The 25,987-nt window shown below is 45.1% G+C and overlaps 1 protein-coding gene and 2 pseudogenes across 4 annotated transcripts; 2 read left to right on the top strand and 1 right to left on the bottom strand.

Moving 5' to 3' along the window:
* The first annotated feature begins 530 nt into the window (after window positions 1-530).
* On the top strand, window positions 531-4,207 carry LOC146175817 (iris pseudogene; annotated as a pseudogene). The gene is made up of 3 exons (XR_014701345.1): window positions 531-860; window positions 1,477-1,851; window positions 3,493-4,207. The product of XR_014701345.1 is annotated as an iris pseudogene (transcript).
* Window positions 4,208-9,774: 5,567 nt separating this feature from the next.
* On the bottom strand, window positions 9,775-13,280 carry LOC146175816 (iris pseudogene; annotated as a pseudogene). 2 transcript variants are annotated; one of them, XR_014701474.1, is made up of 2 exons: window positions 13,078-13,280; window positions 9,775-11,010 (listed from the first exon to the last, which is right to left on the bottom strand). The product of XR_014701474.1 is annotated as an iris pseudogene, transcript variant X2 (transcript). The 2 variants fall into 2 exon arrangements; XR_014701473.1 differs by having other exon boundaries at window positions 13,082-13,278.
* A 92-nt stretch (window positions 13,281-13,372) lies between these two features.
* Window positions 13,373-25,866, top strand: LOC146175815 (uncharacterized). The gene is made up of 9 exons (XM_084582169.1): window positions 13,373-13,468; window positions 13,586-13,697; window positions 13,798-13,886; window positions 15,456-15,799; window positions 16,707-16,765; window positions 18,531-18,631; window positions 21,594-21,648; window positions 24,582-24,763; window positions 25,776-25,866. The coding sequence occupies exons 1-9, from the start codon at window positions 13,442-13,444 to the stop codon at window positions 25,827-25,829; spliced, it is 1,023 nt and encodes a 340-aa protein (XP_084438295.1). The 5' UTR covers window positions 13,373-13,441; the 3' UTR covers window positions 25,830-25,866.
* Window positions 25,867-25,987: the final 121 nt, after the last annotated feature.

Here is a 25,987-nt window from a genome sequence, read left to right as displayed (position 1 = left end):
AAACATCTTAAATATTGCACCATATTTAAGCACGTGTCAATATTGAGTGCCATTGCATACTTCATTTGAGTTGTAGATTTCTAATTTCTGCTCCATACAGCCTATGGTGTTTACTGTGCTACTAATGACAGAAACAATTTGTAATAGGGGCCTGTAAAATATCTGAATTGGAATTTATTGATTGCTGCATATGGTAGACAAAGTTGGCTTGTATGAGCAGTGTGAGGTGAGTCTTCGTCCCCTGCTAAGTGGATTTCTCTAAACTTCACTGCGATTTGTGCCTTTATGTCTTGGAGATGAACTGTTACCTCACGGACGTTTCTCCCCTTATTCCTCAATCCCTAACTGCGGCCTAAGGCCTTTTTTCACTAATAAAAGTTCATTCATTCATTGATGCGCGGCGCACGTGCTCGTTCACACGTGGCAGTTCCAGCTGTGAAGAAGAAGTAGCTGTGAAGACGAAGAGGCAGATAGCCGGGGGCGTCGCTATCATTCTCCGAAGTCTGTCATCGTTTACTCACCTCTGCAGAATGCGTCATTTTCTGCAAGGGATCACCGAGTACTTGCGGCCAAACCGTAACCCACCGGCAAGTGATCCTCCCGACTACTCGCAGGTGACGACAGGGACAGCTGACATTGCCGCCGTGCACTCGAACTCCCTGGGCTACTGCCTCATTGGCTTCGGCGTGGACCTCTACCAGCAGCTAGCACCGGTCAGTAGCGTCAGCAACTGCAAACAAGGGACCAGCGCCAGCACCGACATCGACAGCGTTGCTAGGGACAACATTGTCTTCTCGCCCTTTGCTGTTGCCGCTGCGCTTTCCATGACCTTGGCTGGCGCCCGTAGTGCTACGGCTACGGTACGCGTTCGACCTCTCCAGATTCAAAACGTCATATTGCCCGACTACTGTACCGGAGTAACCAGGGTCGAACCCGACTGCTGGCAGCTACGTTCCGATAAAGGCGAAATGGAGAGGTGTTCGTGTGATGTGCAATGTTTAAAGATCCAGATAGTCGAAATTACTACTTCGTCCTCCAGACACCTTTCTTCCTTTCCGCTTTCACTCCCATCTTCATCCCTTCCCTCACAGCGCGATTCAAGTGTTCACATAAAAGGTGTGACAGATACAATGCCTTCCCCTTCCTGTGAACCAATTATTATTATTGAATAGCAGTTTATTCGATGTGTTATGTGAAAAGCAGAATATACAAGACTCAGAAACGATGTTTAAAGGCAAATACTTTGCTGCACTTGGACTGGTCTTCATAACGCCACGTTACAGCAAGATGGGCACATTGTCACAAATGGGTGGTGCTAAATGTCAGTTATGTCCAGTGCAGCCTAGGGTAAACTTGTCGTCTCGCATATTAACCGTGTCTTAACTGATATTTGCGTTGTAGTAGAACACTTATGAATAAAATTGAAGATATCTCGGGAGAATTGCCGTGTCCTCAACATGAACGCTCACCGTCCAGGAGCTGGCGTCGGCGCTGCACGTTGGCGAAGGGAGTCACATCCACGACCTGTTCACAGCCGAGCTGGCGCAGATAGCAAGTCGAGCTCTGCGAGTCACCTTCCGGGTGAGCAACCAGCTCTACGTTGACCAGCGGTTTTCGGTTCACGAGGGCTACCTATCCTTCCTGCGCGGCACCTATGGTGAAGGCGCCGTGCGCACGGTCGACTTCGCCTGCTGTCACGAGGCGGTACGCACCGACGCCAACAAGTGCGTGGCGCACGAGACGGCCGACAGGGTGCAGGAACTACTAGAACAGGGCAGCGTGAGTCCCGCCACAGTGCTGATGCTCGTGAGCGCCACCTACTTCATTGGAGCGTGGGAGTCGCCCTTCCAGGTATGCACTTTGCATTTAAACACACACAACCACAAGCCCTCTGTAACAAGACGTACTTTCTGTGAAAAGTTTAGAGGCCAGGAGGTCTGGCTCTGAACAGTGCAGTGGCGCTTATTTAGCATTCATGAAAGTTGTATCCACTCGAGAGGATAGGAGCCAAATTTTATGTAGATGAGATTTGCAACATTAGGAAGGCATTGCGAGCCACACGGCTTGGCTCATAAGCAAAGCTCCTGGGCTCTGAACGTTTCACAGACTACACACTGCATGAAAACATTCTTGAACCCCGCCGGGGTGGCGCAGTGGTTACGGCGCTCGACTACTGTGCCCAAGGAAGCGGGATCGAATCCCGGTCTCGGCGGCTGCGTTTCGTTGGAGGCGAAACGGAGTGGCGTCCGTGTGCTGTGCGATGTCAGAGCACGTTAAAGATCCCCAGGTGGTCGAAATTTCCGGAGTCCTCCACTGCGGCGTCTCTCATAGCTTGAGTCGCTTTGGGGCGTTAAACCCCACAAACCAAACCAAACCAAACCAAACCAAGCCTTTGCGCTTCGTCTTCATTGAAACGCGGGCACCGCCGCGGTGGTGCAGTGGTAAGGCGCCCGACTACTGTGCTGGAGTACCCGGTTTCGACCCCGACCGCCGGTGGCTGCATTTTGATGGAGGCGAAACAATGTTGCGTCCGTGTGCTGTGCTATGTCAGTGCATCTTAAATATCCCCAGGTGGTCGTTGCTGTTGTTGCGAGTAAAGAAAGAATGAAAAGAAAATTCATGGGCCTGCTACTGTCTGTGTAGCTGAGCCACCTCCACTGCCTCGTGCGGACAGAAGAGAAAATAGAGAAGGAAGAAAAAGAAGAGGGAGAGGAAGGCGCGCATCGCAACAACCGTCGTCCACTACCGAAATGGTAGCGGGGGCAATGACGGGTGGCCCCCGCCGCAAACGGCCGTGAACTACCAGTCCCAGCCCCGTAGGGCCAGGAACAGCCACCAAACTACTCCAGATCCCTTCGCTACGGCACCTCTTTCTCTCTTTCCGCTTTCATTCCCACCTTCCTCCCACCCCTTACGGCGCAGTTTAGGCTGGCTGGTTGGTTGGTTGGTTTGTTTGTTTGTTTGTTTGTTTGTTAGGTTTAACGTCCCGAAGCGACTGAGGCTATGAGAGACGCCGTAGTGGAGGACTCCGGAAATTTCCACCACCCGGGGTTCTTGCACGTACGTGCACTAGGTGTCCACAGAATAAGTGTGACAGATACTGCGCCTTTCCTTTTCTGTGAATCAATTATAGAAACGCGGCTGCTGCATTCAAGTTCAGTAGCCGAGCGTCGACTCTCACCGCTCAGCTACCGTGCCAGGGAAAGGGAAGCATATTCATGTAATTCCTGCAAAGACCAATTAAGTAAAAGCGTTTCAAAATTCGCAGCTGTTAAATGAGCGCGGTCGGCCGATAAAACAGTCTTCCCTTCAGAGCCATCATTTGCTCCGGGCTCCATGGATGGCGCTACAGCGCCATCAAATTGAGGTTTTCAATCCACGATCCTTGTTCTGGTCTATAAGGTGCATAAAGTATTCTTTACTCCGTAGAAGAGACCGTTTCATAACCTGGATGCAGAAAATGTGCGACCCTTTCTCTCTGCGATCGCGCAGCCGGCGTTTACGGGGCCGGACGAGTTCCACGTGGACGCCCAGACGGTGGTCATCGTGGACATGATGAACCAGATGCGAACCTTCCGCACGGGTCACAGTGCCGAACTGCAGGCCACGGCCCTCGAGATGCCACACCAGGGGGGAAAGACGTGCATGACCTTGATCCTACCAGACGAGATGGACGGGCTGCCACTCCTGGAGAAGAGTCTGAACGCCAGGAGGCTCTCTCAGCTATTACGCAATCTGGCCGAGAAGCCCAACGTCATGCTCAAGTTGCCCAAGTTCGTCGTTCAGCAGCGCTACCGGCTGCGCCGCGCCCTCAAAGCATTGGGCGTCCACCAGCTTTTCACGCCACGGGCTAACCTCTCGGGAATTTTCCAGACCGGTAGTCCTGCCCTGGCTGAAGTCTTTCACGGCGCCTTCCTAGAGGTGAACGAGGCAGGCGCAGAGTCCCCAGTGCCCATGATGGATGATGTTGTCGGCGGTGGCCCCGGGATCGGGAATATCACACACTTCGTGGTGAACCGGCCGTTTATTTTCCTCGTCGGACCCTGCCGGTCGAACGTCGTCTTCCTGATGGGCTCCGTGAGGAGACCATGAGCGTGCGCGCTTCCGAATTCGGACGTTTGAGCAATTCGTTTCACACGATTGTACAGAGACGGTACATATAGAGGGATTGCAGTAGCCGATGTCTTTCCTCATTTAATAAACCGGAATGCAGCTTCACGTGCTGAAACAATTATCAGAGGGCAGGCTGCAGCTGCCAATGATACTTTCCGCTGTGTATACATCTCTACTGTGCACACTACACGATATGGTGCATCCCGTGAGTATTTCGCGGTACCATTGATCTTTCGCTGGATGCCTAATGATTGCGGAAATGGATTTTCAATTTTTTTGCACAATAAGATGTGAGATCTTGCTCCCAAGTAGACTTGCACAGTGCAGGATATTGTTATTTCGTAGCAGAAAAACATTGCCCCCATTCGCATCGAAGTGTAATATTTTAGGGCTTCTCAAACTGGGTTCTCCAAGCTACTTTTAATGAAAAAGCACTCGTACTCTCACCACCACCACGTACCACGTACCAAGAACATTATCCGATCTTGTGTGTGCCGTCCCTCTGATTGTTTAAGCTGTTTTGTGAGGTCAGAACCACGTGGTCCGGCGCGGGTAATTCAAACCATGTCCAGTATAGAGAACGCGGGAGTTTCCCGCATTATACGGGGAGGAAGGAGAACCTCCAAAGTTCTGCGCCGAATGCGGGATAACAGCCAAGCAGGATCATATCCTTTGGGAATGCCCTGATTCTCCCTGGCATATTGATGGAATCAGAGAGAACGAAACCTGGAATGTATCCCGAGCAGCAAGCTCGAGTAATCCGTCTGGCACGGGACGTCTTGCGAAAGACGTCCCACTGCTGGGCTCTCTCTCCCTTGGAGCCCCCTAGGGTATTCCTGAGGGAGCCGAGGGGCCTCTACATCGATAGCAATAAAGTTATCTTGAACTTGAACTTGCGGGAGTTTCTCCGGTGGGTGTTTCACGTTCGCCAGCCAGAGTGAAGCAGCCTATTACTGATCAGTTACCGACCATGACTTAGCGCTTTCACTGTAAATATAACAAAAACATATGGCAGCGAATTCGAGCCGGTCGAGTTTGACCCGGATAATGGGCTCAGACCCGAGCTCCTTAACCGCTAAGCCACCATGGCGGGTTCTTCCGCTCCTTATAACTAGGTTTAAGAAGGGTTAAAGCTGCTCCACCGTTAGACGCTGCGGCTCCCAGATAGCGCCACAAGTATAGGATTAAGCTCGTGGGCTCGTGGTATTGTGGATAGAAGCATGCTAGAAGGGGGCTGTTTGATGGGTGGGATTCGGCGGGGCGCGCAGGGGAGCGATGAAAGCTGTAGATGGCGCTACTTGCAACAAGCATGCAGCCGTCACGGCTGTTGAAGGGGATGGCACAGGGCACCAGGTATGCGCGTTGCGTGAACTTTGCGTCACGTTTGAATTTTTATTGTGATGCATCATGCAAACATAACGAAATTTCTGCACCTCAGAGATGAAAAGATGCCTTATTTTCTCCATCGAAGATCTCATTTTACAGTTAAACGCACATCGAAATATTTATAGTGCGCGTTTGGTTTTCGCTAAAGGCTTAGTTTTAGCACAAGGGAATGTGTACATCGGACACGGACAATTCGGAACGCTGACTTTCTCAACTTTGTCGTTCCCCTGCAGCCGCTGCAAATATACTGACTGGCCAAAAAGGACGTATTAGCAAAGCCGCGTGCGACAACCCGAGGAAGCGACACAGCGTCTTCATCACTCTGTTCACTGCCCACGTACGTCTGCATGCGCCAGCAACATGTCGCTAACGGCAACGTTACTTGGAAGCTTTAGGTTTAAAAAATAGGTGCATGTGTGGACATTCTGCCGAACCATATCATGCACTGAATATTTTCAATTACTGCTTTTTTTGTGCAAGTCCACAAGACCAAAAGAAACATTTCATTTACACAGCAAAGCAATCATAAGCACAAAGTGTTCACAAGACCATAAATTGTTTTTTTTTTATTAATAGAACAATAATAGATGCGAAATATTCAACTCGACTCTACTTCGAATTTACTCTCTTTAATTTCAAATGTTTCTGCACTCCCTTTGAAGAGCCTTGTCCTTATTCAAAGATTTCTTTAAAAAGTGCAGCTGTATAGTTAACATCACAAACTGGAAAACTTTCACTGTAACCTATTTGGGGTGCAGCTGGCGCATCCCACTTGGTGGAGTGTTGCACTGCTGAGAAACTGCGCAAAATTATGCATGCTGAAAGCATAAAAAAATAGTTGTGGTTTAACTCTGGTTAACCCTAGTTGAATTGCGATAGCAACTGCGGAAGCTTCTTTTGCCTGATACATTATTCCCCTATCACGCCCTATCAGTGTAAGGTGCTACATTAATGGGGACTCTTAAGCTCATCCTTTAAGAGTATGACGCGAGAGCGTAAGCTACCAACCCACATATAAATGAGAAGGGTTCAATGCTGCTGAATCGAATGTGGAGCGAAAGCATTAGCTGCCGGTGATCGAGCGTTCTTCTTCGTCGTCTTGTTCGTCTTCGCCTTCTTCTTCGTCTTCTTCGCGGCTGTTCAAGATCAAACGTGGCCCTTCCCAGGACGACGCGACGGGGCGAAACCTGCCGCAGTTTTGCTATCATAATAAAAATCTGTTCTGGACAAAAAATTGTGAGTGCGTCTTCCATTACCTTAATGAGAGCGGCCAACACAGTTCCTGGGTGCACTGAGGGACAAACGTGTGCGGGACGGGGATTTGTGTAAAAACTTTTTTTCTTCATTGTCTCGCTAGTTTTTCCTGGGATATTTTTTCTCTGAATGGGGCGTGCATGTCCCCTCGTGAATCAGTACATCTCATTCTTCATATTTGCTCGACCGCATCAAAAAATAAATACTTTCCACGAACTCGCGTCCCGCAAGCTTTTGTCCCGTATGACTTCGAGACCCCTTTCATAAATGTTAAGTCGGCTTCACCTCTATGCTGCATTCCCCACTAATGGCAGAACTGCAATGTATTGAAACATTGTATTATGGCCATAATTCATATGATTTATGCATCAGAACATATTCGCATAACTGCCCTATTACCAGTAAATGCATCTGTGTAGAATCAATATGCGATTTCAGGTCTATATCGCCGTTTTTCTGGCAGCCAGCGACGCCATGTTTGGGGAAAGAAGCAGGGTGGAAAAGCCCACTTAACGATTTTTGCAAGAGGTAACACGGATCTGCATTGCATTCAGCTACTGCTCGGGTGACTGTGAAGCCAGAAGCACAATTCTGACAAGAACTTTTCCTGCTAAACTTTTTGGTCACACATCCTGCCATGTAAAAGATAAGCCGGCTATCACTTGTCTGAACCACATTATTGTGGTCTGAACTGAGGTACAATCAGAGAGTCAGCATCACAATATGTTCCCAACATGTCCTCGAATATAATTATGTCCTGTGCACTAAAAATATTATTTTCAACTGTTGATGAGCTAATATAGCATAACAATTAAGTTCGGCTTGAATTATCCTGCTTGGGCAGAAGGGCAAGGTGATAGAAACAAGGGCAGTTAGTTGAGTTACGAGAAACTGTGCAGGGCTCGGGCGATGATTTGTCCCGAGTATTGTCTACCGAACAAGTTCTCTTGACCTAGCCTGCGAGTGTGTTAGCCTGACACACTCGGTCATGAGCTCCTTTTCAGCACGTTTGATATTTCGCGGCCACAGTTCGCGTTGAGCTGCATATTTAGGCGGCCTGAAAAGGTGGCTTTGGGCGTCTGTACCCGTTCTGCATCCGGGTACAAAACATGATCGCGCTTTTGACGCCACGAGTGGACGCAGCGTTATCTACTGCATAACACAGGAACGGCACCAAATCACCCAGTTCACACCTCAAAAGGATCACTTGGCACATGTGCGACCTTTCCCAGCAGCCTACAGCAGCTACGCTGTAAGCGCTCTGTGGCTCTGTTGTGCAAGGAGAAGGTACCGGCGGCTTCTCCTTGCACACCAGAGCGCTCCAGTGCCCCCATCGGCACCGGTAAATCCCAATGCGGATCGCGCTTTCCCCTTATCGCGCGTCGCCCGTCATACTGCCCCCTTCTAGCCACCATACCCATGGCCCCCGTGATCAAACGCGCCGTTGCAGCGGAGCTGATCGCGGAGGCCGCAGTTAAACGTCCGTCATTTGACTTGGTGGCTCCCAGATGGCGCCATATATGTGCAGCAGAAACTGCAGCCCACTATCAGGTAAGTATATCGTTTAAAACAACAATTACACCGAGTCGTAACAAGACGAAAAAAGCTCGTGCTTTCGCCCTATAATCGGTTTATAACTCCTGTCATTTTTGTGGGTTCCACGAGCGATCACTAGGCTACCCCCTCCTTTCCCACTTTTCGCTTCGTGAGGACAAAAAAGTGCCTATAGTGCATTGAAACCCCTTTTGCGTAAGCGTTTATTATCATTTTGCTCCGTCAGCGCCCGCAGCACAGACCTAGCACCGGATAAAAATTCCGCCCCACCGGCTCTTTGACGGGAGTGGCGGCCCGCCTGGCGAACCTGGCAATACGTGTGCCTGGAAGCGCCGGCACAAAAAAAAAAAAAAATTAAAAAAAAAAAGGTGTGAGCATGGCGCACAACGCGATGCCTGTTGGAGCACCGTATCAATAAATGCTGCGTTGGAGCTCGCGCATTCATGCGTGTAGCAATTGAAGTCATAGACAGCACTACCAAGTTAGCCGAGGTAAGTTGATAAAACAGTGTGCGCGTCTCGTTCGAAGTATATGCGATGGGTCTTGTCTCGCTGAGCATTTTTCTGGTAATTTCGATGGCGTAGGCGGCGCCAGGATGGTTCTCTGTAGCCGACGAGCCCATTTGCGACGAGACACCATGCATGTGTCATGCTGACATGGTCAAATCTATAGATTTAGTTTAGCAAGCGTAATCTGCGTATCAAGCGTAATTGTAATGACTGAGCAATGGTGCAACTATAACGTACTTGGCAGTAGCTATTCAACGATATGCTGCACAATGTGCCATATTCAAATACCAATTGCACTAATTAACGTCGCAAATTTTTAACTATTAAATTATGCTTTCTCTCACCAGCAGCTATCCAATGATGTACAGGAAGTGGTAGGCGAATGTGTCTTTAGGACGGTATAGTAACCGCAGATACGAATCACAGGGAAATAAGAGATTAAGATTAGGGCAGCACATTTGGAAAGTACTCTCAGATTATGACTAGCAGCTTGCCTATATCGCTCAAGAGGAAAATATATAACAGGTGAATCTTACCGGTACTCACCTGTGGAGCTGAGACGTGAAGGCTAACGAAAAGAGATAGGAATCGTGCACAGTGTGCCATTGAAATAACTGAAGTTAATGATTTTGTAGTCAAAATCAAGAAGAAATGGACATGGGCAGGACGTTTAGTGCGAAGAGAGGATAACCGAGAAAGGGTAACAAATTGAATCCAAGGGAAGGAAAACTTAGCAGGTGGCGGCAGAAAATTAGGTAGACGGATAAAGTTAAGTTCGCACTGCTCAAGAGGATGCAGTTAGCACAGGACCGGGTCAATTTGAGGAATGTGCGAAAGACCTTCGCCCTTCAGTGTGTGCAGTCCAGCTGGTGATAATGATATACTATGTATTTTTAGATTGCCCTGACACATGTATGTTCTTGGGGTTCATTCCAGCAAAAAATTTGAGAAAGCCTTGTTTATTAGATTTTGTAATGACTGCACATTGCCACTGTTCTCTGGAATCAATTAAGAAAATTGCAAAATATAAAATTCATGGACGGCGCACGGAGCCCATAAATAAGACCACGTCGGACTTGCTTTTCAAAATAATCATTATGAACGGGTGGTCGACTAGGAACTCTGTCATCTGAGCTTTGTCGTCTGCTTTAGGTGCAGAAGACGCGCTCGCTTCTCCAGCCGTCGCTGAGGCATGTTCTGTTCCCCCTTCGTCGACCTGCAGGAACATCTTGTGCACCAGATCGAAAACGGAGGGGCGGCCTGTCTTGAAAACGCCGGAGAGGTCGCAGCTTTCCGAGAATAGCTCTTGCACCCCCATGGCCATTAAAGTGCTCTTCAAGCTATGGCCCTGCTGAAACGAAAGCTTGGGTAAGCTGACTTGAACGTTCGGCGTCTCCTTGAGGTCCGCCAGGATCGCAGACAGCCTGTGATGCGACAGGTGGTGCTCGACGTGGCTCAGCCCGTCGACTTCGTCCGGAAGAAGTATAATCATGCAGGCATTGCCCCCCTTGTATGGCAGCTCGATTGCCTTGGCCTTGAGTTCGTCGCTGTGAGCGATGGCGAATTCCTGCTTCTGAAACATCATGTCGACCTCGACCTTGACCTTGGAGTTCACGTGGAACTCGCGCCGCGACGTCGAACTCGTAGGAAATGGAAACTCCCAAAGGCCCCTAAAGTAGATTGCGCTGACCAAAATCACACCAGTTGAAGCGGTCACGCTTCCAGGGGCCAGAATATCCACGATTTTGGACTCGGTGGTAACCTTGACCCAGTCGTTAATCTCGGCTCGAACGTTTTCGCTCTTCTCAAAGTCAACAGACAGGATGGTCGAGCCGTACGATGAATTTAGAAAGGCCACGTATTCTTCGACAGTAGGAAACTTATGGTCGCTGTAGATCCGGTTGGCCATGTGCAACTGCACCTTATGGGATTGACACGACAGCTTTGGCAGAAACGCGGCGAAGTAGTCGTGCACCTTTTCGTCTTTGACGCGGAGCGCAACGAGCAACTCTTCAGCTGTTTTTCCACGCGCTCCAGCCAGCGTCATAGAAAGGACGACCGCTATGCTAAAAGGTGAACAGATCACTGTCTCTGACTTATCCTTCCTGGCATACAGCAGTTCCCGGTGGAGGTCCATGGCGAAGTGCACGATCACGCGGCTGAGGCACTTTGGCATGGCTCTAGACCTTGAGACCTGCATGCACGAGATGAGTATACGCAAAGATAAATGCGTGTCAATAGCTACTACCGACGCCATTGCAGGTTGTGGCAAATAGGAGAGTATGTATTAAATGAAAAACATCAATTCTGATGTCGAACTGCGAAAGCAAGCCATGAGCTTTCAAAGCCTAAACACAGCCACTTGCACCCGCTTAATCGGCAGATGTATGGCCCGTCAATGTACCAGGATTTCGTGCGGAAAATTTTTACATTTGGTAATGCGCTATATAAGAGAAAAACGAACCGATTTGCACATGTGTGTAGCAGTGTTGTGCAACTTTATCGCACGCGTTTTGAAAAATTCTCCCGCCTCAACCGGAGGCTCACAAGTTTGCGCTAAAACCGCACACAAAGCTTGCGCGTTGTTGTCCCTTTCTCTACGAGATAAGTTTGACCATGGTGCTCACTTGGTCTGGCCGCGCATGATAAAAAACGAAGAACCGCCTGCAATGAGACTGAGGAGCAAAAGACGCCAAAGCAGAGTTTCCAGCAAAAGGCAGCTTTTGCGTCATCTGGCGTCACTGGAGGAAAGCGCCGCGTTTCGAAAGCGCTCAGTCACGCATGACATGCTTTTGTAATGATGCTAGATGGCGCCACAGGTGCTCTTCGGCGGAAAATTGGCCTTTGCGTCTTTTGCCCCTTCATTCTCGTCACAGAAGACACTGGTTTCTCACCATGTGGGGCCAAACCAGTTAAGAACCTCTGTAAGACTTACTAAGCAACAAAAGGGACAACAGCGCGCAAGCTTTGTGCGCGGTTTCAGTGCAAATGAGCCTCCATTTGAGGCGGGAGAATTTTTCAAAACGCTACCGTACTAAACTTTTCATCTATTATTTTTACCCACTATATCAATGTAACTTTCACTTTTACTAAAATTATTACAAACTTGTTTTGGTGAGAAAGTTTATTTAGTAATATGAAGCAAACTTTGCTCCAGAAGCAACGCGCAACAAAAAAGTCTATTTTCAGCCCTAAATACGGACATGATGCGTTACGTTGGCAGCATTAAGTTTTTTACCTTTGTTATTCAGATAATTTTTTTAATTTCGGACAACTCTAGACAGAGGTGTGTTCTCCACAACCAAATACGCCCAAAATTCGAAAACAGCAAAAAAGGCGTAACTTTGATTCCACACCCCGCTAAAGAATCCTCAGTACTTTAAAAATATTACGGATTTAGAAAAATGAATATAAAACAGAGCGCTTCTTTTGAAAATTGTCAATATTCAGCCCTACATAATAATAATAATAATAATAATAATAATAATAATAATAATAATAATAATAATAATAATAATAATAATAATAATAATAATAATAATAATAATAATAATAATAATAATAATAATAATAATAATAATAATAACGGCGTTTTCCACCTCTAGCGATGTACGATTTCTTTTACGAAAAAAAAAAAAAAAACTACCGCATACCTTGCAAACTAAGGTTCATTCATTCCTTTGTGTCAAGACATATTTGCCCACCACATATAAAAATTGCATTGAAAAAAAAAATGTTCTTAACTGAACAAACCCATATATATGTGAGGGCACTTGGACAAGTTACCCCTTCAATTGCCGGAGATGAGGCCTTATGCCACTATAGTTGTACTCTTACTTCGATCATGTCAAACTGTGAGCAGATAATAGGCGGAAACGAAGCCAACGTCGTTCCCCGAACGCGTAAGCTTATGTAATCCGGTTAGCCCTATCTTTACTTGCTTCACGATTGGTGAGAATGCTAGACCCACGTTAAAAAAAAAAAATAATAAATGATCAAAGATAAAACAAACACTTAGCGAACAGATCAAGAAAAGATGTGGATTTTTTTTTTTGCTTATTGGCACTTTACTTTAATCGTGACATAATTGCGCTGCAAATAATGGCCGAGAAGAGGCATATACGGAACCATGTACGGAACCTTATACGTGTCAATAGCGTAATGGGACCATCCCGCATGCACTCCTCATAGACAGTAAGGTCTATCTTTCAGAGCTCCGTCTATCTTAAAAATATTGTGGTAAGCGCTTGAATGTACTTACGTACACGTTCGAGCTGATCGAGATCCGTCGACCTGCAGGACCGAGAAGAGCTCTTCAGTTCTTGAGCTTCTTCCACTTTCGTATCTGCACGCGCACGCTTCGTGATGTCTCAGGAGGGATGAGCTTGATTTATGCTTACTGTATAGATAGTATATGCATGCCCTTCTATCAGAGTGGACCATTAGGCGCAAGAATTTCAGATTAAACAATAAATTTACAACACTGTTTTTAAACTTACCCGCGCAAGAGCGTGGCGCCTCTAGCGTCCAAACCATTTCTTCAAAACACATTGGCTTGCGAAGTTTCGCCAAGGATAGCCAAGGTTTTTCATTGATCTGGCCACAAAGGGAGCGGCTGTTTAAAAATGGACGCTTGCGCTGGCCGTTCAGGCGTAAGCACTTACTCCTGGATTTGTTTCGTTTTTCTTATTCTACAGCATTCTCAATGCTTGTGGGGAATTCACACTTACGTCTAAGGAGTATGCTTCTATTTCTGCCGGTTCAAACAGGCCGTAATGTTTGAAGAAAGCGTCTACTTGTCGGACGACGAAGTTAGGAGCGAATTGCGGAAGCAAGGTTACGGAGAAGTGTCCTACTCCGTGCTCCAACATTTCAAGCGTGGTATGAGCTCTTACGTTTTTATCTTTGCACTTCTAGGAGCTGTGCGCATTAACGGCCGCTCACACAAGCAAGGTTGAACCACATTGCTTTTTTCTTTCAGATTTTCAAAAGCGCATCCGCGAAGAAATCAACAAGAGAATCAACGTCACGACTTCGACACCTCTGGCCAGCAGTGAAAGCCACACCAGCGTAAGAATGCGAAGTATTGTTTTAGCTTAGAAATAGTTTACACCTCGGCAGCTTCACTGAGCTTAGGTGGTTTGCGAACCTTCATGTCATGCATTGATTTTGTGCGATTTGGGTTTGTCAAGCCGACAAAGCCGACAAGCCGACAAAAACAATATCATCGTGGTTTAAATACAAACAGTGCGACAAAGAATACCGGGCTTTACTTAAATCCACTCGCCGGCACCTTTTTAACCACGACCTATCATCCATGCTTACTGAGAAACCTTGCAAATTTCGGCAAATAATAAATCCAAAGGATCTTTCTGGTGTAACGCAGGTGCCACTGTTCCTGGGTCAGATTGTGTGCACAAATAGTGGAAAATGATCCTGAATCATATAAAACGAAGTGCATATCTTTTACACACTCCTCTTCCTGTATTACAACCTCTTTTCTTACAGATAACAATGTTGTCGAACTTACTACTACATACAAATACGTAGGATTCAATTCTCAATCGGGTCTAACATGGCATTATTATATTATTGTTACTCTTGCATGTGCTAACCGCATATTTGGAATCGTCAAACGTAGAATAAAACAAGCACCTTCACACCTTAAACAACTCTCGTGGACCACGTTGATCAGACCTAAAATTGAATATGAGTGTGCTATCTGGGAGTCTAGCCAAGACTGCGTCATCCGTAATATTGAGTCCCTGCAAAGCTTTGCTGCTCATTTCATTTTTTTCAGGCTATTCCCTTGTATTCCAGTATTACAACTTTAAGAAATCGTGCTGAATTAGATCCCTCATCACTACGACAGAAACACGCTCGCCTCTCACTCTTTCAAAAACTTTACCACAGTGATCATTTGCAAGCTGACTTTTTTCAATCTCGTTCAGTCATTTTCCTTCATCAAGGTCACCTTTACAAAATCAAATGCCCGGTGTGTCACTGCACTCATCACGCACTATCAATTATACATTGAATCACTATTAAGTAGAATAACCTACCATTAGATATTGCCACTGAAGTTCGTGCTGATGAATTTTAAGGAATGCTGTGTATTTAATAAGAACATGCTTTCTGTGTGCTTTGCTTGGGATTAGTTATTTTTGTTCAGTGCTACTCTTAGCACCATTGTCATTTTTTTTTTTATAACGTTTTGCAATTTTTTATTATATTACACAGCTTTTTGTATTCTTACTAGCAGGTGTTTAAATTTTCACACTTTATACTAATTTCTCGCTATTTTTCTTTTACCTTTTTCTTGTGCAAACTTTTGTTTGGGTGTTTTGTAGTGTTCTGTACTGCTTTTGCTGCATTTTTACTCCTCACTAATTGTTATTAGTGTGTTTCGTGTGCCCCTCATATGTGATACCTTCTGCAAGAGGGCCCTTAGGGTAGCAAACGTTCCCCTAAAAGTCACCCTTCACTCGTACAAACATATCCAAGATATCTAACATATTCAAGCAACAAAAGTACATAGTGTGCCAGCTGCTAGGCAGAAAGTTTGGTGTTAGTGTGCCCACGAAAAGTGTTTCTGCACTTTAATTATGAATCTGTCTTTGATTCGTGTTTTATTTTTAGGCACAAACAAATGCCTCCTATGTGAATGCAAGGCACCTACGCCTAGACTCATCATCGTGGCTCGAAGATGGGGCTTATTCGTCCTGCTACTCCTCACCATACATCAATAACCAGCAAGCTGATAGTTGCAGTAAATTGGACAAAGATCATCCGGGCACGTCCAAGCCAACCAGAAAATTTGCTCCTGCTTCACAAAAGGCCACGAAACACGAGCTAAGTTCCTCCTGTTACTCTACATCGTCCTGCTCATCTGCTTCGGAACGAGAAGCAACAGGTGCCACCCAGAACAGCAGTCATTCCACAGACGGCCTTGCTCCGCGGGTACTGCATCGAAAAGTGCTTAGGTAAGTCGAAGATTGCAAGGGTAAATTTTGTGCCACTAGGTCCAGCTCATAGAGGAGGCAAATTAACCTCTATTTGGGACAGGACTTGAGACAGGGAAGTGGATGTTAAAAGCGGTAACTAGCATCTACAGCTAATTAGATGTAGCATTCCATTTACAGTAAGTGGAAATATGATCAAAAGCTGCATTTACCATAACTGTATTTGCATGTGTGTTCGTTTGGATGTTGTTTTAGCTTTTTCATGGAAAGAATTTTTCTGTGCCCATATTTTGAAGCTTCCTAGGTTAAAGATAAGCTAGATAGACCCATTTTGAAACTAATTTGTTTTTCATCAACAAGAATGGGAATGGCCTAGCATAATACAGAATTTCCACACTGACGTTCGACCATGGACCATGGTGTAACTGCCTCTTTCACCATTGAATGCTATCCCTTACAAGGGATAGCGAAATTCAATCTCTGTGCTCACAAGTGGTTTGTTTCTGATAACTGCGAGTGTTGCTTTTTAGAGCACTAACCGATGGCATGGAAGAGGACTCGGACACGTGCCCTGACTAGCAGCCGAATGATTCTTCTCTTTCTGTCCTGCCTGCACTGTTCATTTGGTTTCATCAGTGTGCAATAACCGTGCAATAACTAAGTACTCTTATTGAATCCGGGGCAACATTACAAGTAAGAGTAGCAGAATTTGATGTAGTCAGTTAGTCAGTGAGTCCAGATTGTAGGGGAATCTCCCTAGGTGGAGTAGAATTTGTAACAAGGAAATGATTACTAATTGGCATCCGCAAAAGCACAGCCATACGGTTGCAAAAGAAAGTCGAAGTACATAGTTGTAATACTTATTTATTTTTTATGCTTTTAAGTTTGATTCCACACTGACATGCCTGTAATTTTCATCTGTCCTCAGATGCTGCAATGGTCATGCCTACATCACGGAGCGGTCAACCTTGAGCACAGACTCCCAAGGTTTGTTAGACATGACCTCAGTGAATGACGTCGAGAGACAGTGCTGAGTGTTTAAGTGTCTCACAGTGCCACATGTTACGCTGGGTTTGCAATGATATTAATTAGATTCTTTTAATAGCATAGAAATACTTGGGCAAGAGAAAACCACAGGATGCAGGGGCCGTCTTGCAGCTTAAAGAATGTTGAGGACAAATTGAAGTTGAATTGCATATAAATATGTTTCCACATTCAAACAACAAAAGTGCTACTTCCAGTGAAAGCAGAGCTGGTCTGTGTTAGGAAGGGTAAAAAAAAGAAATGAAGTACAGGTGTTGTTGCTATCAGAAAATTTCACAGTAAATTTCACGCGTTGATGCAGTTTCTTGGGTTCGGTTCCTACAGTCTAGCCTCCAACACCATTCACTTCTAAACTGTGATCATGGCGTGCTTTCCTTAGTGACATCACAAGCTATAATTGAATATTTATATGCTGTTTTTCCGGCAATATATAGGGTATCTTGCCGGTCAAACATTGAGCTGTAAAGGTTATGAAGCCAAATTTTGCCTAGGGCAGTAAGTGAATCGAGCTATCCCCAGTGACGTTGAATACCTGGCGTATGATGTGTTTGAGAACACTACTTACTATAGCTGCACACCGGCTGTCTGACTGCCTGGGTGTTCAGATTCTTATAAACTGCTCCCTTATCAATCATACTGTGTAATTTTTTTTTTTTCTAAGATGGCAGCATATAGTTTGATGCAAAAAATTAAACATCATGCTATCCCCATTGCTGCAGGCCACAGTGATATGCAAATTGTCGTTCCTCTTAACGCAGCATCCTTCATTTTCAAGATTCAGAATAGTTTTGCCACAGGGATGTGACGTCCGTGGCAAAAAGGAAAGTTGACTGCCAAACATTGTCAGAATGCGAGCTTTCCTCCAGCAATTGCAAGCCATTGTGAGTGATGACCTAGGGAAGTCAATCAGGGTAATTGCAAAGAACGAGCCCCAAGTCACACTGTGAACTGTTAGGCTGGGGTTTTAGAAGATGCTCGTTAATTCTGTAAATCACATCTGTTGTCTAAATGCTATAGTTAGTAAATTAGAAAAATTATCTTAATTAGTAATTAGTTAAATGCAAAACAGCAAATTGCCTATGGTGGGCCAGATGGCTGGCAGCTGTACACAGGTGGTTTCTCTGGCCTATCTCAAATGTTTCATTTTTTAACCCTTGGCTAAAGTTAGCTTGGACACCCTGTATATGTAGTGGGCTTCCTCTATCACTTTTTCTTCTTCCTTAGGCAAGTTTTCTCACTGTATGTTTTTATTACAAAGAGTAATGCACTTAGATGTCTCGAATTTAGCGTCATGTTTATGTTTTGCACAGACTACATGCATAGTGTAGTATGTGAACTCGTTTCACCAATTAACAACTACAGACTGAGCCACACTGGTTGTCCCACTATGTATTGGAATTTGTTAATTTGTCATGCATTCCCTTCTTGCTGGCTTTCTAAAGTATCGGAATAATCACGGAAGTGCCACACTTGTGATGTGTCCGACATACTGTACCCAAAACACCTCGTTTATCGATGAAATGAAAATCCTTCAGCAGAAAAAAACGCTTTGTTTAGTGTTGTTAGTGACATGCCTTGCCGTTGCTTTAAAACGTGTAAAAGGCACGTTGGCAGATTGAATGGATGTGGTGATGGACCTTGTGCAGGTGACCAGCAAGTGAAACATAGGCTCCCTAATCTTTGTTTTTTCTTTTTTATATGCCACCAGAACTCGCTGACAGCATACTAGAGAGCTTCAAGGAGAACTCCACTGACCTGTATGACACTGTGACAGGAAAACCAAGGACTGCCCCTTTGCCTCCGTTCAAGGTATCAGCTGAACTAACCTCTTTGGTGGTATTAAACAAATAATATACCCCGCCGGGGCGGTGCAGTGGTTAAGGCGCTCGACTACTGTTCCCGGGATCGAACCCCGGCCTCAGCGGCCATTTTTTCATAGAGGCGAAAAGCAAGGCGCCCGTGTGCTGTGCAATTTCAGTAAAGAACTCCAGATGGTCGAAATTTCCGGAGTTTTCTACAGCGTCTCTCATAGCCTGAGTTGCTTTGTGACGTTAAGCCCCACAAACCAAACCAAACCTAAGCAGGTAATATTATACCCATTGCAATGACCTGAAACAACTGTGTGCTGACATGAAAAAAAGAAATGAATTTGTATCATTCAAGCGCCATTCTTTCAGTGCAGCATAGAGAACGTTGAAACTGTCGTGCGGGTCAGGTCCCTCTGTGAGATTCCTTAATTAGTTTCAGCTGTTGTAAATAATACAACAAAATGGCAGACATTCTAGTGCCTTTTTTAGGGTGAAAAGAGAACGTTGCAGGGTAAAGTTTCGTGTTTGTCAATGCTGTTATAATGAAGGAAATTTATAAAGTTTAGAAAGGAAAGAAGAAAGCTTAGTATTACGTTAGTGGACCATATGTGTGGATTCAAAGCAAAGGCTAGTACCTAGGCTTTATTCTCTCTTCTGCCTTCTCTTTGCAGTGGGTCCCTCCTTTTAGCTATAGTTCCATCACTTTCTTCTGCCTTTCTCTTTTAACATCTTTGTTTTTGTCATTTTTTTTACATCTATTCACCTTTGTCACCCGAGCAAGTTTTTTACCCTTTCCTTGTCCGGTTCCTTCTTAGCTCTTCTCTTTTATTTTTTTTCTCCTGGTGACAGATCTCTTCCCCCATTTCACTCCCATCCTAGCTTTCAACCTCTAGCTCTTCCTTCGGTACATTCTGTTCCCATCTCTCTTTTATACCCAATCCTTTTTACTGTGCATTAAAACTGTTTTTTTGTTGTTGATTGTTTGGCTTTGTTGATTAAAGTGTCAGTGGGCAGGAGTCATCCCGCAATTTATAGTAAATGGGAGCTTTTTAATATTGTATGAACCACTTCAAACTTTAAACCAGCTTCATTCTTTGCATACTTCAATGAAAGGATGCTTCTCTGGTCGCAGCAAACATTATGGCTTCTGTTTTATTGTCCTCTGTCTTTTTTTACTCATTTAAAATGACAAAACATACTCGTGCTAGGAGCAAAATTAGAGTAGATTTTGCGGCAGTAGCCAGTATTTAGAACCAGTTATCACCAATGTATCACTCGTGCATTTCAGTGCACACTGACTGAAAAACACTGTTGTAGCAAAATGAAAAAGAGTTTTGTGTCATCAGGGCCAGACATGCCATTGCGCAAAGATATTCTCTCCGTTTATGTTACTCTGCTTTTAGTGTCTTACCGTACAATCTTTGTCAAAGAAACATCTGAAAGCCATGACATGGCTCACTACATGATGTGGGACATGCAGCGTTAAATGCAAGCATGCAAATCACACCTGACGAGTACGAACAGAGCCTTAAAGAACAAATGGAAGGAGAAATGATGCTGCAGTCAATTCTCGCAAATGGCAGGACTCTCCGGCAAGTGGTTATCATCTTCGGCACAGCACAACCCTATTTGTCGAACAGCTCTCTCTAAGCCTGCGATTCGAATTCTGTTCAGGCTTGGCCAACCACCAGTGGATCATCCCCTCTTGCCTCGCTAGTGCACTCGAAACAAAGCACTAAACGGATACATCTAAATGTCGTCTGTACATCGTGCTCCCTATGCAACTGTCTCCCTATAGCATCTGTGCTCTAGTGGCTTTGGTGCATAGAGGAAGCAGTTTTGGCAAAGTAAACACGCTGCGTTCTTCCAGACTCGACCATTCTAACCACCCCAGCAGAGCAGTGTCAGGGTGCTGAAAGTACATGCAGTCATAGCTAATCTAATCTGCCGAGTTTACACTGCATTGTGACCCCCATTTGCAAAGCTAGCTTAGAAGGAGTGTGCTCTTTGTGAATTCTTTTGCTTAACTGCTGGAATATGTTATCAATCACAGATGATTCCATCGAAGGGTATTGAAGTTGTTTAGCAGGTAGTTTGGTAGGGACATATTGGCATCATTTCAGGTTTGAAGCGAGATTTTTTTCACAGTGCGACCTGCACCTCTTAAGGTTTAAGGAACAGCCCGTGAGGCAAGGAGGAATGATGCCTTAGAGCCATAATGCGCTGAAGTCACTCCAGAGCGAGAGTAGGAGAGTGCCAGCATGTGAGGCTTGAGCCTCTTTCTACTAAATTTTTGACGCCTGGTGTGGGGGGGACAGTTCAGAATAAGGAGCTCTTGACAGTGCTTGAGGCCTATGGCCCTGTATGCATGTGCTTCTGCCCTGACAGTGATCCACCTCCTAAAGTGTTGTGAATCTTTTTCCCGCCAGCAATAACCACAGGTCACTCACCTAACACTGCCCAGCATGACAGCAGAGCAACGTGCGGGGCACTCTATCTTCTCGCGAAGATTGATGCACTAAGCTGCTAGCTCAGCTTTACCAATTTTTTTCTTCCAATATTGCAATTGCTAGGAAGAGTTGTAGGCTGCAGCCAGTTCCAATTAAGAAAATAGCTGCTTGCACGCTTTCTCCCACAGCAGTGCGAAGCTGTATGGACATAACGATTTTCTGATGCTTAGTAGAATGCCTGTAGCCTCAACAGTCCTTTCTTTATGAAGCATGTCTTCATTAAAAGCGGGCCCACATTAATTAACACAGTGGTATGGCATACGCATACACATTGCGGTTACTGCTAAGGGGTTGTGAACTCCAAATGTTCGAGTAGATTTCACTCGTGAACCAAGTCTGAGGCCCAATTCGTTCGGGCAGACACTGCTGCATTGATGCGAAAGTCTGTTGTAAGCCAAGAGAAAGCCATGAGCGTATTCAAATTATTTAAATTTTTTTATGCATTGTTCACAGGGGGAGCCCATTCAGAAGGATCTCATCAAGCCACCAGTTGCATCAGTGCATTCATGTAAGGTTTTTTTTTCTTTCCTGTTCTCAAACGCATTTTCGTGCTGTGCACACATGTGAAACTGTTCCAGGAAATTCGAGTATGCCTCTTTTTATGGCGCTGAAGGCATAACACTTTCATTTCTTAAGCAGGAATCGCCTATAGAAATGAAGCAGTCCAAGTCATTGCTTGGGCACAGGCTTGTACAGTCAAATGTTGTTACTACGAACACTGCATTAATGAATTTTTTAAATAACAAAAGAATAACGCACACATTTTATTACTTTTTTTTCTATAATCTAGGAACATCAGCATTACAAATTCGGCTAAAATTTACAGCGCTGCAACTCTCGCGTGAAGCAGAAACCACTGGTTCTATGTGTATGGCACGTGGGTTGTAGCTATAAGATACTTTGTTGGGTGAGTTGGTAAACATCCATTGTTAATAAAAATAGTGCGAACAGGAAGACACAAGACAAGATAAAAGGAAGCTACAGGACAGTAGCTATCATCATCAGCACTTCTAGTGCCAGCTCCTAGCACTACCACAAAGCTGTGGTTTATTATGCAGTAGCAATGCAGAATGTGTACGTGCTGTAGTGGTGTGATGTACTAGTGTGTGGTCCTGTGCACGCGCCAGAAGAAAACTGATTTATTCAAATAAATCAGCTTTGAAATTAGTGCAAAGTTCTCATTTTTCAAAATAACCAATGATTTTTTGCAGTCCCGTGTGACTCGTTATGTCGAGATTTCACTGTAGGTGCTCTGTTGGATTGAATTTGGCTACTATCATGCATGTATCAAAGGTCACGGATGTTTGTACTGTTGTCCTTGCTTCTTTTCTGTGCCCTGTTCGCGCTGTAGCTAGGCTCCTTGGTCAAGTAGCTTGAAAATCAACAAAAACCCTAAGCAGAGGTTTAATTAGGAAGATAGTTAAAGCCACAGTTACAACGTTTGTAGTTGTGTTTCATTTTGATGTGTGTTTTTATTGCACAACATTCTTTTTACTTGAACAGTTGGTCTGTTGGGAAGTTTTTGTCAAAGGCAGCTTGCATAAAGCTACTAAACGGTAGGAAGTCAGTTAGCTTTGTTCGCTGCAATGTGTGCAGTAGTAGACCAGGAAGCACATTCTTTATTGTATTGGCATACTGAAGTTCAGGCATGAAGCAGCCCTACAGTTTTCTCTGAAATGTTTCTGCACATAGCCTTGTCATATCTTTTTCAGTAGACTCTGCAAAAGAAATTAACTTCTTGTGGAGGCTTTACCATTGCTGCCTCTTGAAATACATTTGACTTTATTTCCTTACCTTGCAAAATACTTTGCTACATAAACTAACACCTTGTACTATAATAGCAGAGAAGAAAGTATACTAGTATTAAGCGATGGTGCCGTATCCTCTCGTTGTGTAATGGTAACCGTGCTTAACACAGCCTACAGTTAGGTACAAACAAAGGATCAGCAAAGTCATGGCAATAGGTTGTTGATGGTATTGGATGTAGAGCTTTATGTGAGGGGCCTCTTTGATCTCGAGTTGCATCTAATTGTAGTTGTAGCACAAAAGGGGTGGGAAAAAAAATCGAGCTGTTATGAAGCTGAACATTAACAAAACTACTAACTGGGAGCTGCTACTGCCTATGTACAGCGAGTGCATCCAATGGAAGCTGTATCATTGATGCATTTTCTTCCAAGCATGTTTTTTATGCGCTGAGTTAATGGCAGATACAGTAAACTCTCGTTAATTCAGCCTTTACGGGACCAGAAAAGTTGTTTGAATTAACCGAAAGTTAGATTTTTCGAATGAGTTTTAAAAATGTCGATAACCGTTTGCATCCCAGTAATTTTATCTAATGAATGCCCCTATGACGTTTGCCTGAATTTGGGATGAAGCCCCAAGTGTGAGCGATGGTTTTACCCGGTTTCTTAAAGTGCTTTACTTTAGTGACGTGCCAAGTAGCATTCGAAACATGCGCTGTGAAGGACTGGCCGACGCGCATGCCCAATAGCAACTGCGGGATGGAGTGCAGTAAAAGTGAAAGCGAAACTGTGTGATTGGGCTGTTTCAGGAATGGGGAACTTCGGCTCTTCGTCATGACTGCCATAGCGCGTACGAAGTTTACGGGTGTGACTGTTCTATGCAATTTAGACTTGGGGACATCTGTCTCGGTGAATGCTGGTTGTGCATGGACGCGATCCCCGTCCGAATGAACCAGAGCGAGCTCGTCCATTGCTTCAATTAACGAGCGTCTAACACCATAGACTTACATAGACGTCGGACAGGACCAGGCTCCTAATTCGAATTATCCAAATTTCTGAATTAATGAGGGTTTAATTAAAGAGAAACTACTGTATATATAGGTTCTTTAGTACAGGACACAGATCCATGTGACATGATGACAACACCAACTGTCATATCTGGGTAGATGAGGTGAGTGTGAAGTGCATTATATGGTTTCGCCTCAAAGACTGGGCGTCAGGATAGTGTCTGCCAAAACCTGCCTGAGCCCTGCATTGTCACCCAATCTTAGAGGCCATGTACGAAAATTATGAACATTGCGACACAAACTCATTCCGTGCAGTCTATCTGATCACAACAGCGTGGCTTTGAAGTGGGTCCCGTGAACAATCATCAAAGGAAATTGTGGCAAGTTGTATGCAAACATTGTGACAGTGGCAACTTGGACATGTTTGACTCATTCCAAATAATTTTAATCTTCATTATTTGATGTAGTCAGTGAATCAAATCATACATTTGATTCACAATTCAAAAATATATTTGTATGTCCCTAGTATATTTTAATATACATGTGTGAATAGATAGCTCCGAGGCAGTGTTCTATGTTTCCTAGTTTTACCATAGTCTTTCTTTTATTGTGCTGTTATGCATTATCTATTGTCCATGATCCCACACTTCACCAATGCGCATGCCTCGATTCGCACCTTCTGCCTGCTGCAGTGCTTAAAGTCTCGGGGACCAAGGTGACCTGGAAGAGGGTGCCTGGCAAGTGTGACCCAGTGACCCGCTACCACGAGTACAAGGCCTTCTGGGAGCGCCACAAGGCACCGGGCGAGAAGGCCCACAAGCAGCTTCGCTGGAACATGCGAGCACAGATGCTGCGGCGGGATGACGTCCTGGCAGTGAGTCCTGTTCCATGCTTTGGACCCTTTTCTTTTGAAGGGCCCTGAAGGCTTGTCAATCATCCATTCCCGTGCGCTTTTTATTTTTACCCCACCGCAGTGGCGCAGTGGTTGCGCTTTGCTGCGGTGCCTAAGTAGTGTGTGTGTGGGGGGGGGGGGGGGGGGAATGTAAGCTAAGACAGCCAAGAAGGATCGGGTGGAGTAACATACTAGGTAAATGATCTCCGACTGTGTTCAATTTAAAGTCGGCGTCTAGATAAATTACATCTAGATAAATCAGCTAAAGGATACTGGAAAAGTCTGGAACAACATGGAAACTGTTGTGCTTGCCTGCAACCATTCCAGACTAATCTTGGCGCATTTCGCGCTACAAAAAAAATGATAAAGCCATGTTTGGCGACACCGAGCATAAACGAAGAGCACAAGATCGTTCCGTGCATTACAGTCATAGTGATAAGGCCACATGTTGACGGCTGGCAAAAACGACAAATAAAGATTTGCAAGTGTTGCGGTACTATAGTTTGAAAAGCAGCGCTTCAGAAATGTGTGCGACAGCGTCGATGTTAGCAAAGCCTGCAACATGTAAAAAGCATGCAGCCTCTCACACAGCAGCAGCCGCCATCATCGCTGCGCCTACACTGATGCGAGTTCCGCGCTGCTTCTTCCTCTGCGCGTTCACCCTCCTTTCATTTCCTTACTCCGTGCAACTCTTTCACTGCCTTCTTTCCACATTCGTGACTTTTTATCAGAGCCTTGTGTTGCTGTCATTGGGCCATAATAAAAAGTGTCTGTGTTCCCCTGCTGAATTACCCAGGTAGCCAGTCTACTTCATAACACCTAATTTTTGCCATATATCTTAATTAGCGAAGTAGTTCCAGGTACTGAACCTTTGACATTTGATGCTTCCTTGCTTTCAATTCTTTCAGTTGTTCAAATCTTTCAGATCTGTTCAGGTTTAACTCCCATGCATCTATGTCTGTTATTTAACTTCTGAATTTCTGCTGTTTTTCAGGGTTCCTGGCAGCCTGCTATTCCAAAAGAACCGCCTCCTCCACGGCGCAAATAAATAGCTATGTAAAAGGCATCGCAACAGCTTACAAGAATGTGTCATTTTCTTCCCTTTCCAAGGCGTGCAGTATCTGAAGTATTCGCCTATGGAATCCAAAGTTCCATTCAAATGCGTGGTAGTCCGTATGATCTGCATGGCTCGCAGGTGTTTGTCTG

Source organism: Amblyomma maculatum, chromosome 10 (assembly GCF_055883805.1).
Source record: "Amblyomma maculatum isolate TAMU_Amacu chromosome 10, ASM5588380v1, whole genome shotgun sequence".
Classification (NCBI taxonomy): Eukaryota; Metazoa; Arthropoda; class Arachnida; order Ixodida; family Ixodidae; genus Amblyomma; species Amblyomma maculatum.
The sequence above is the reverse complement of the archived record's forward strand: the minus strand, read 5'-3'. Positions and strand labels throughout refer to the sequence as shown.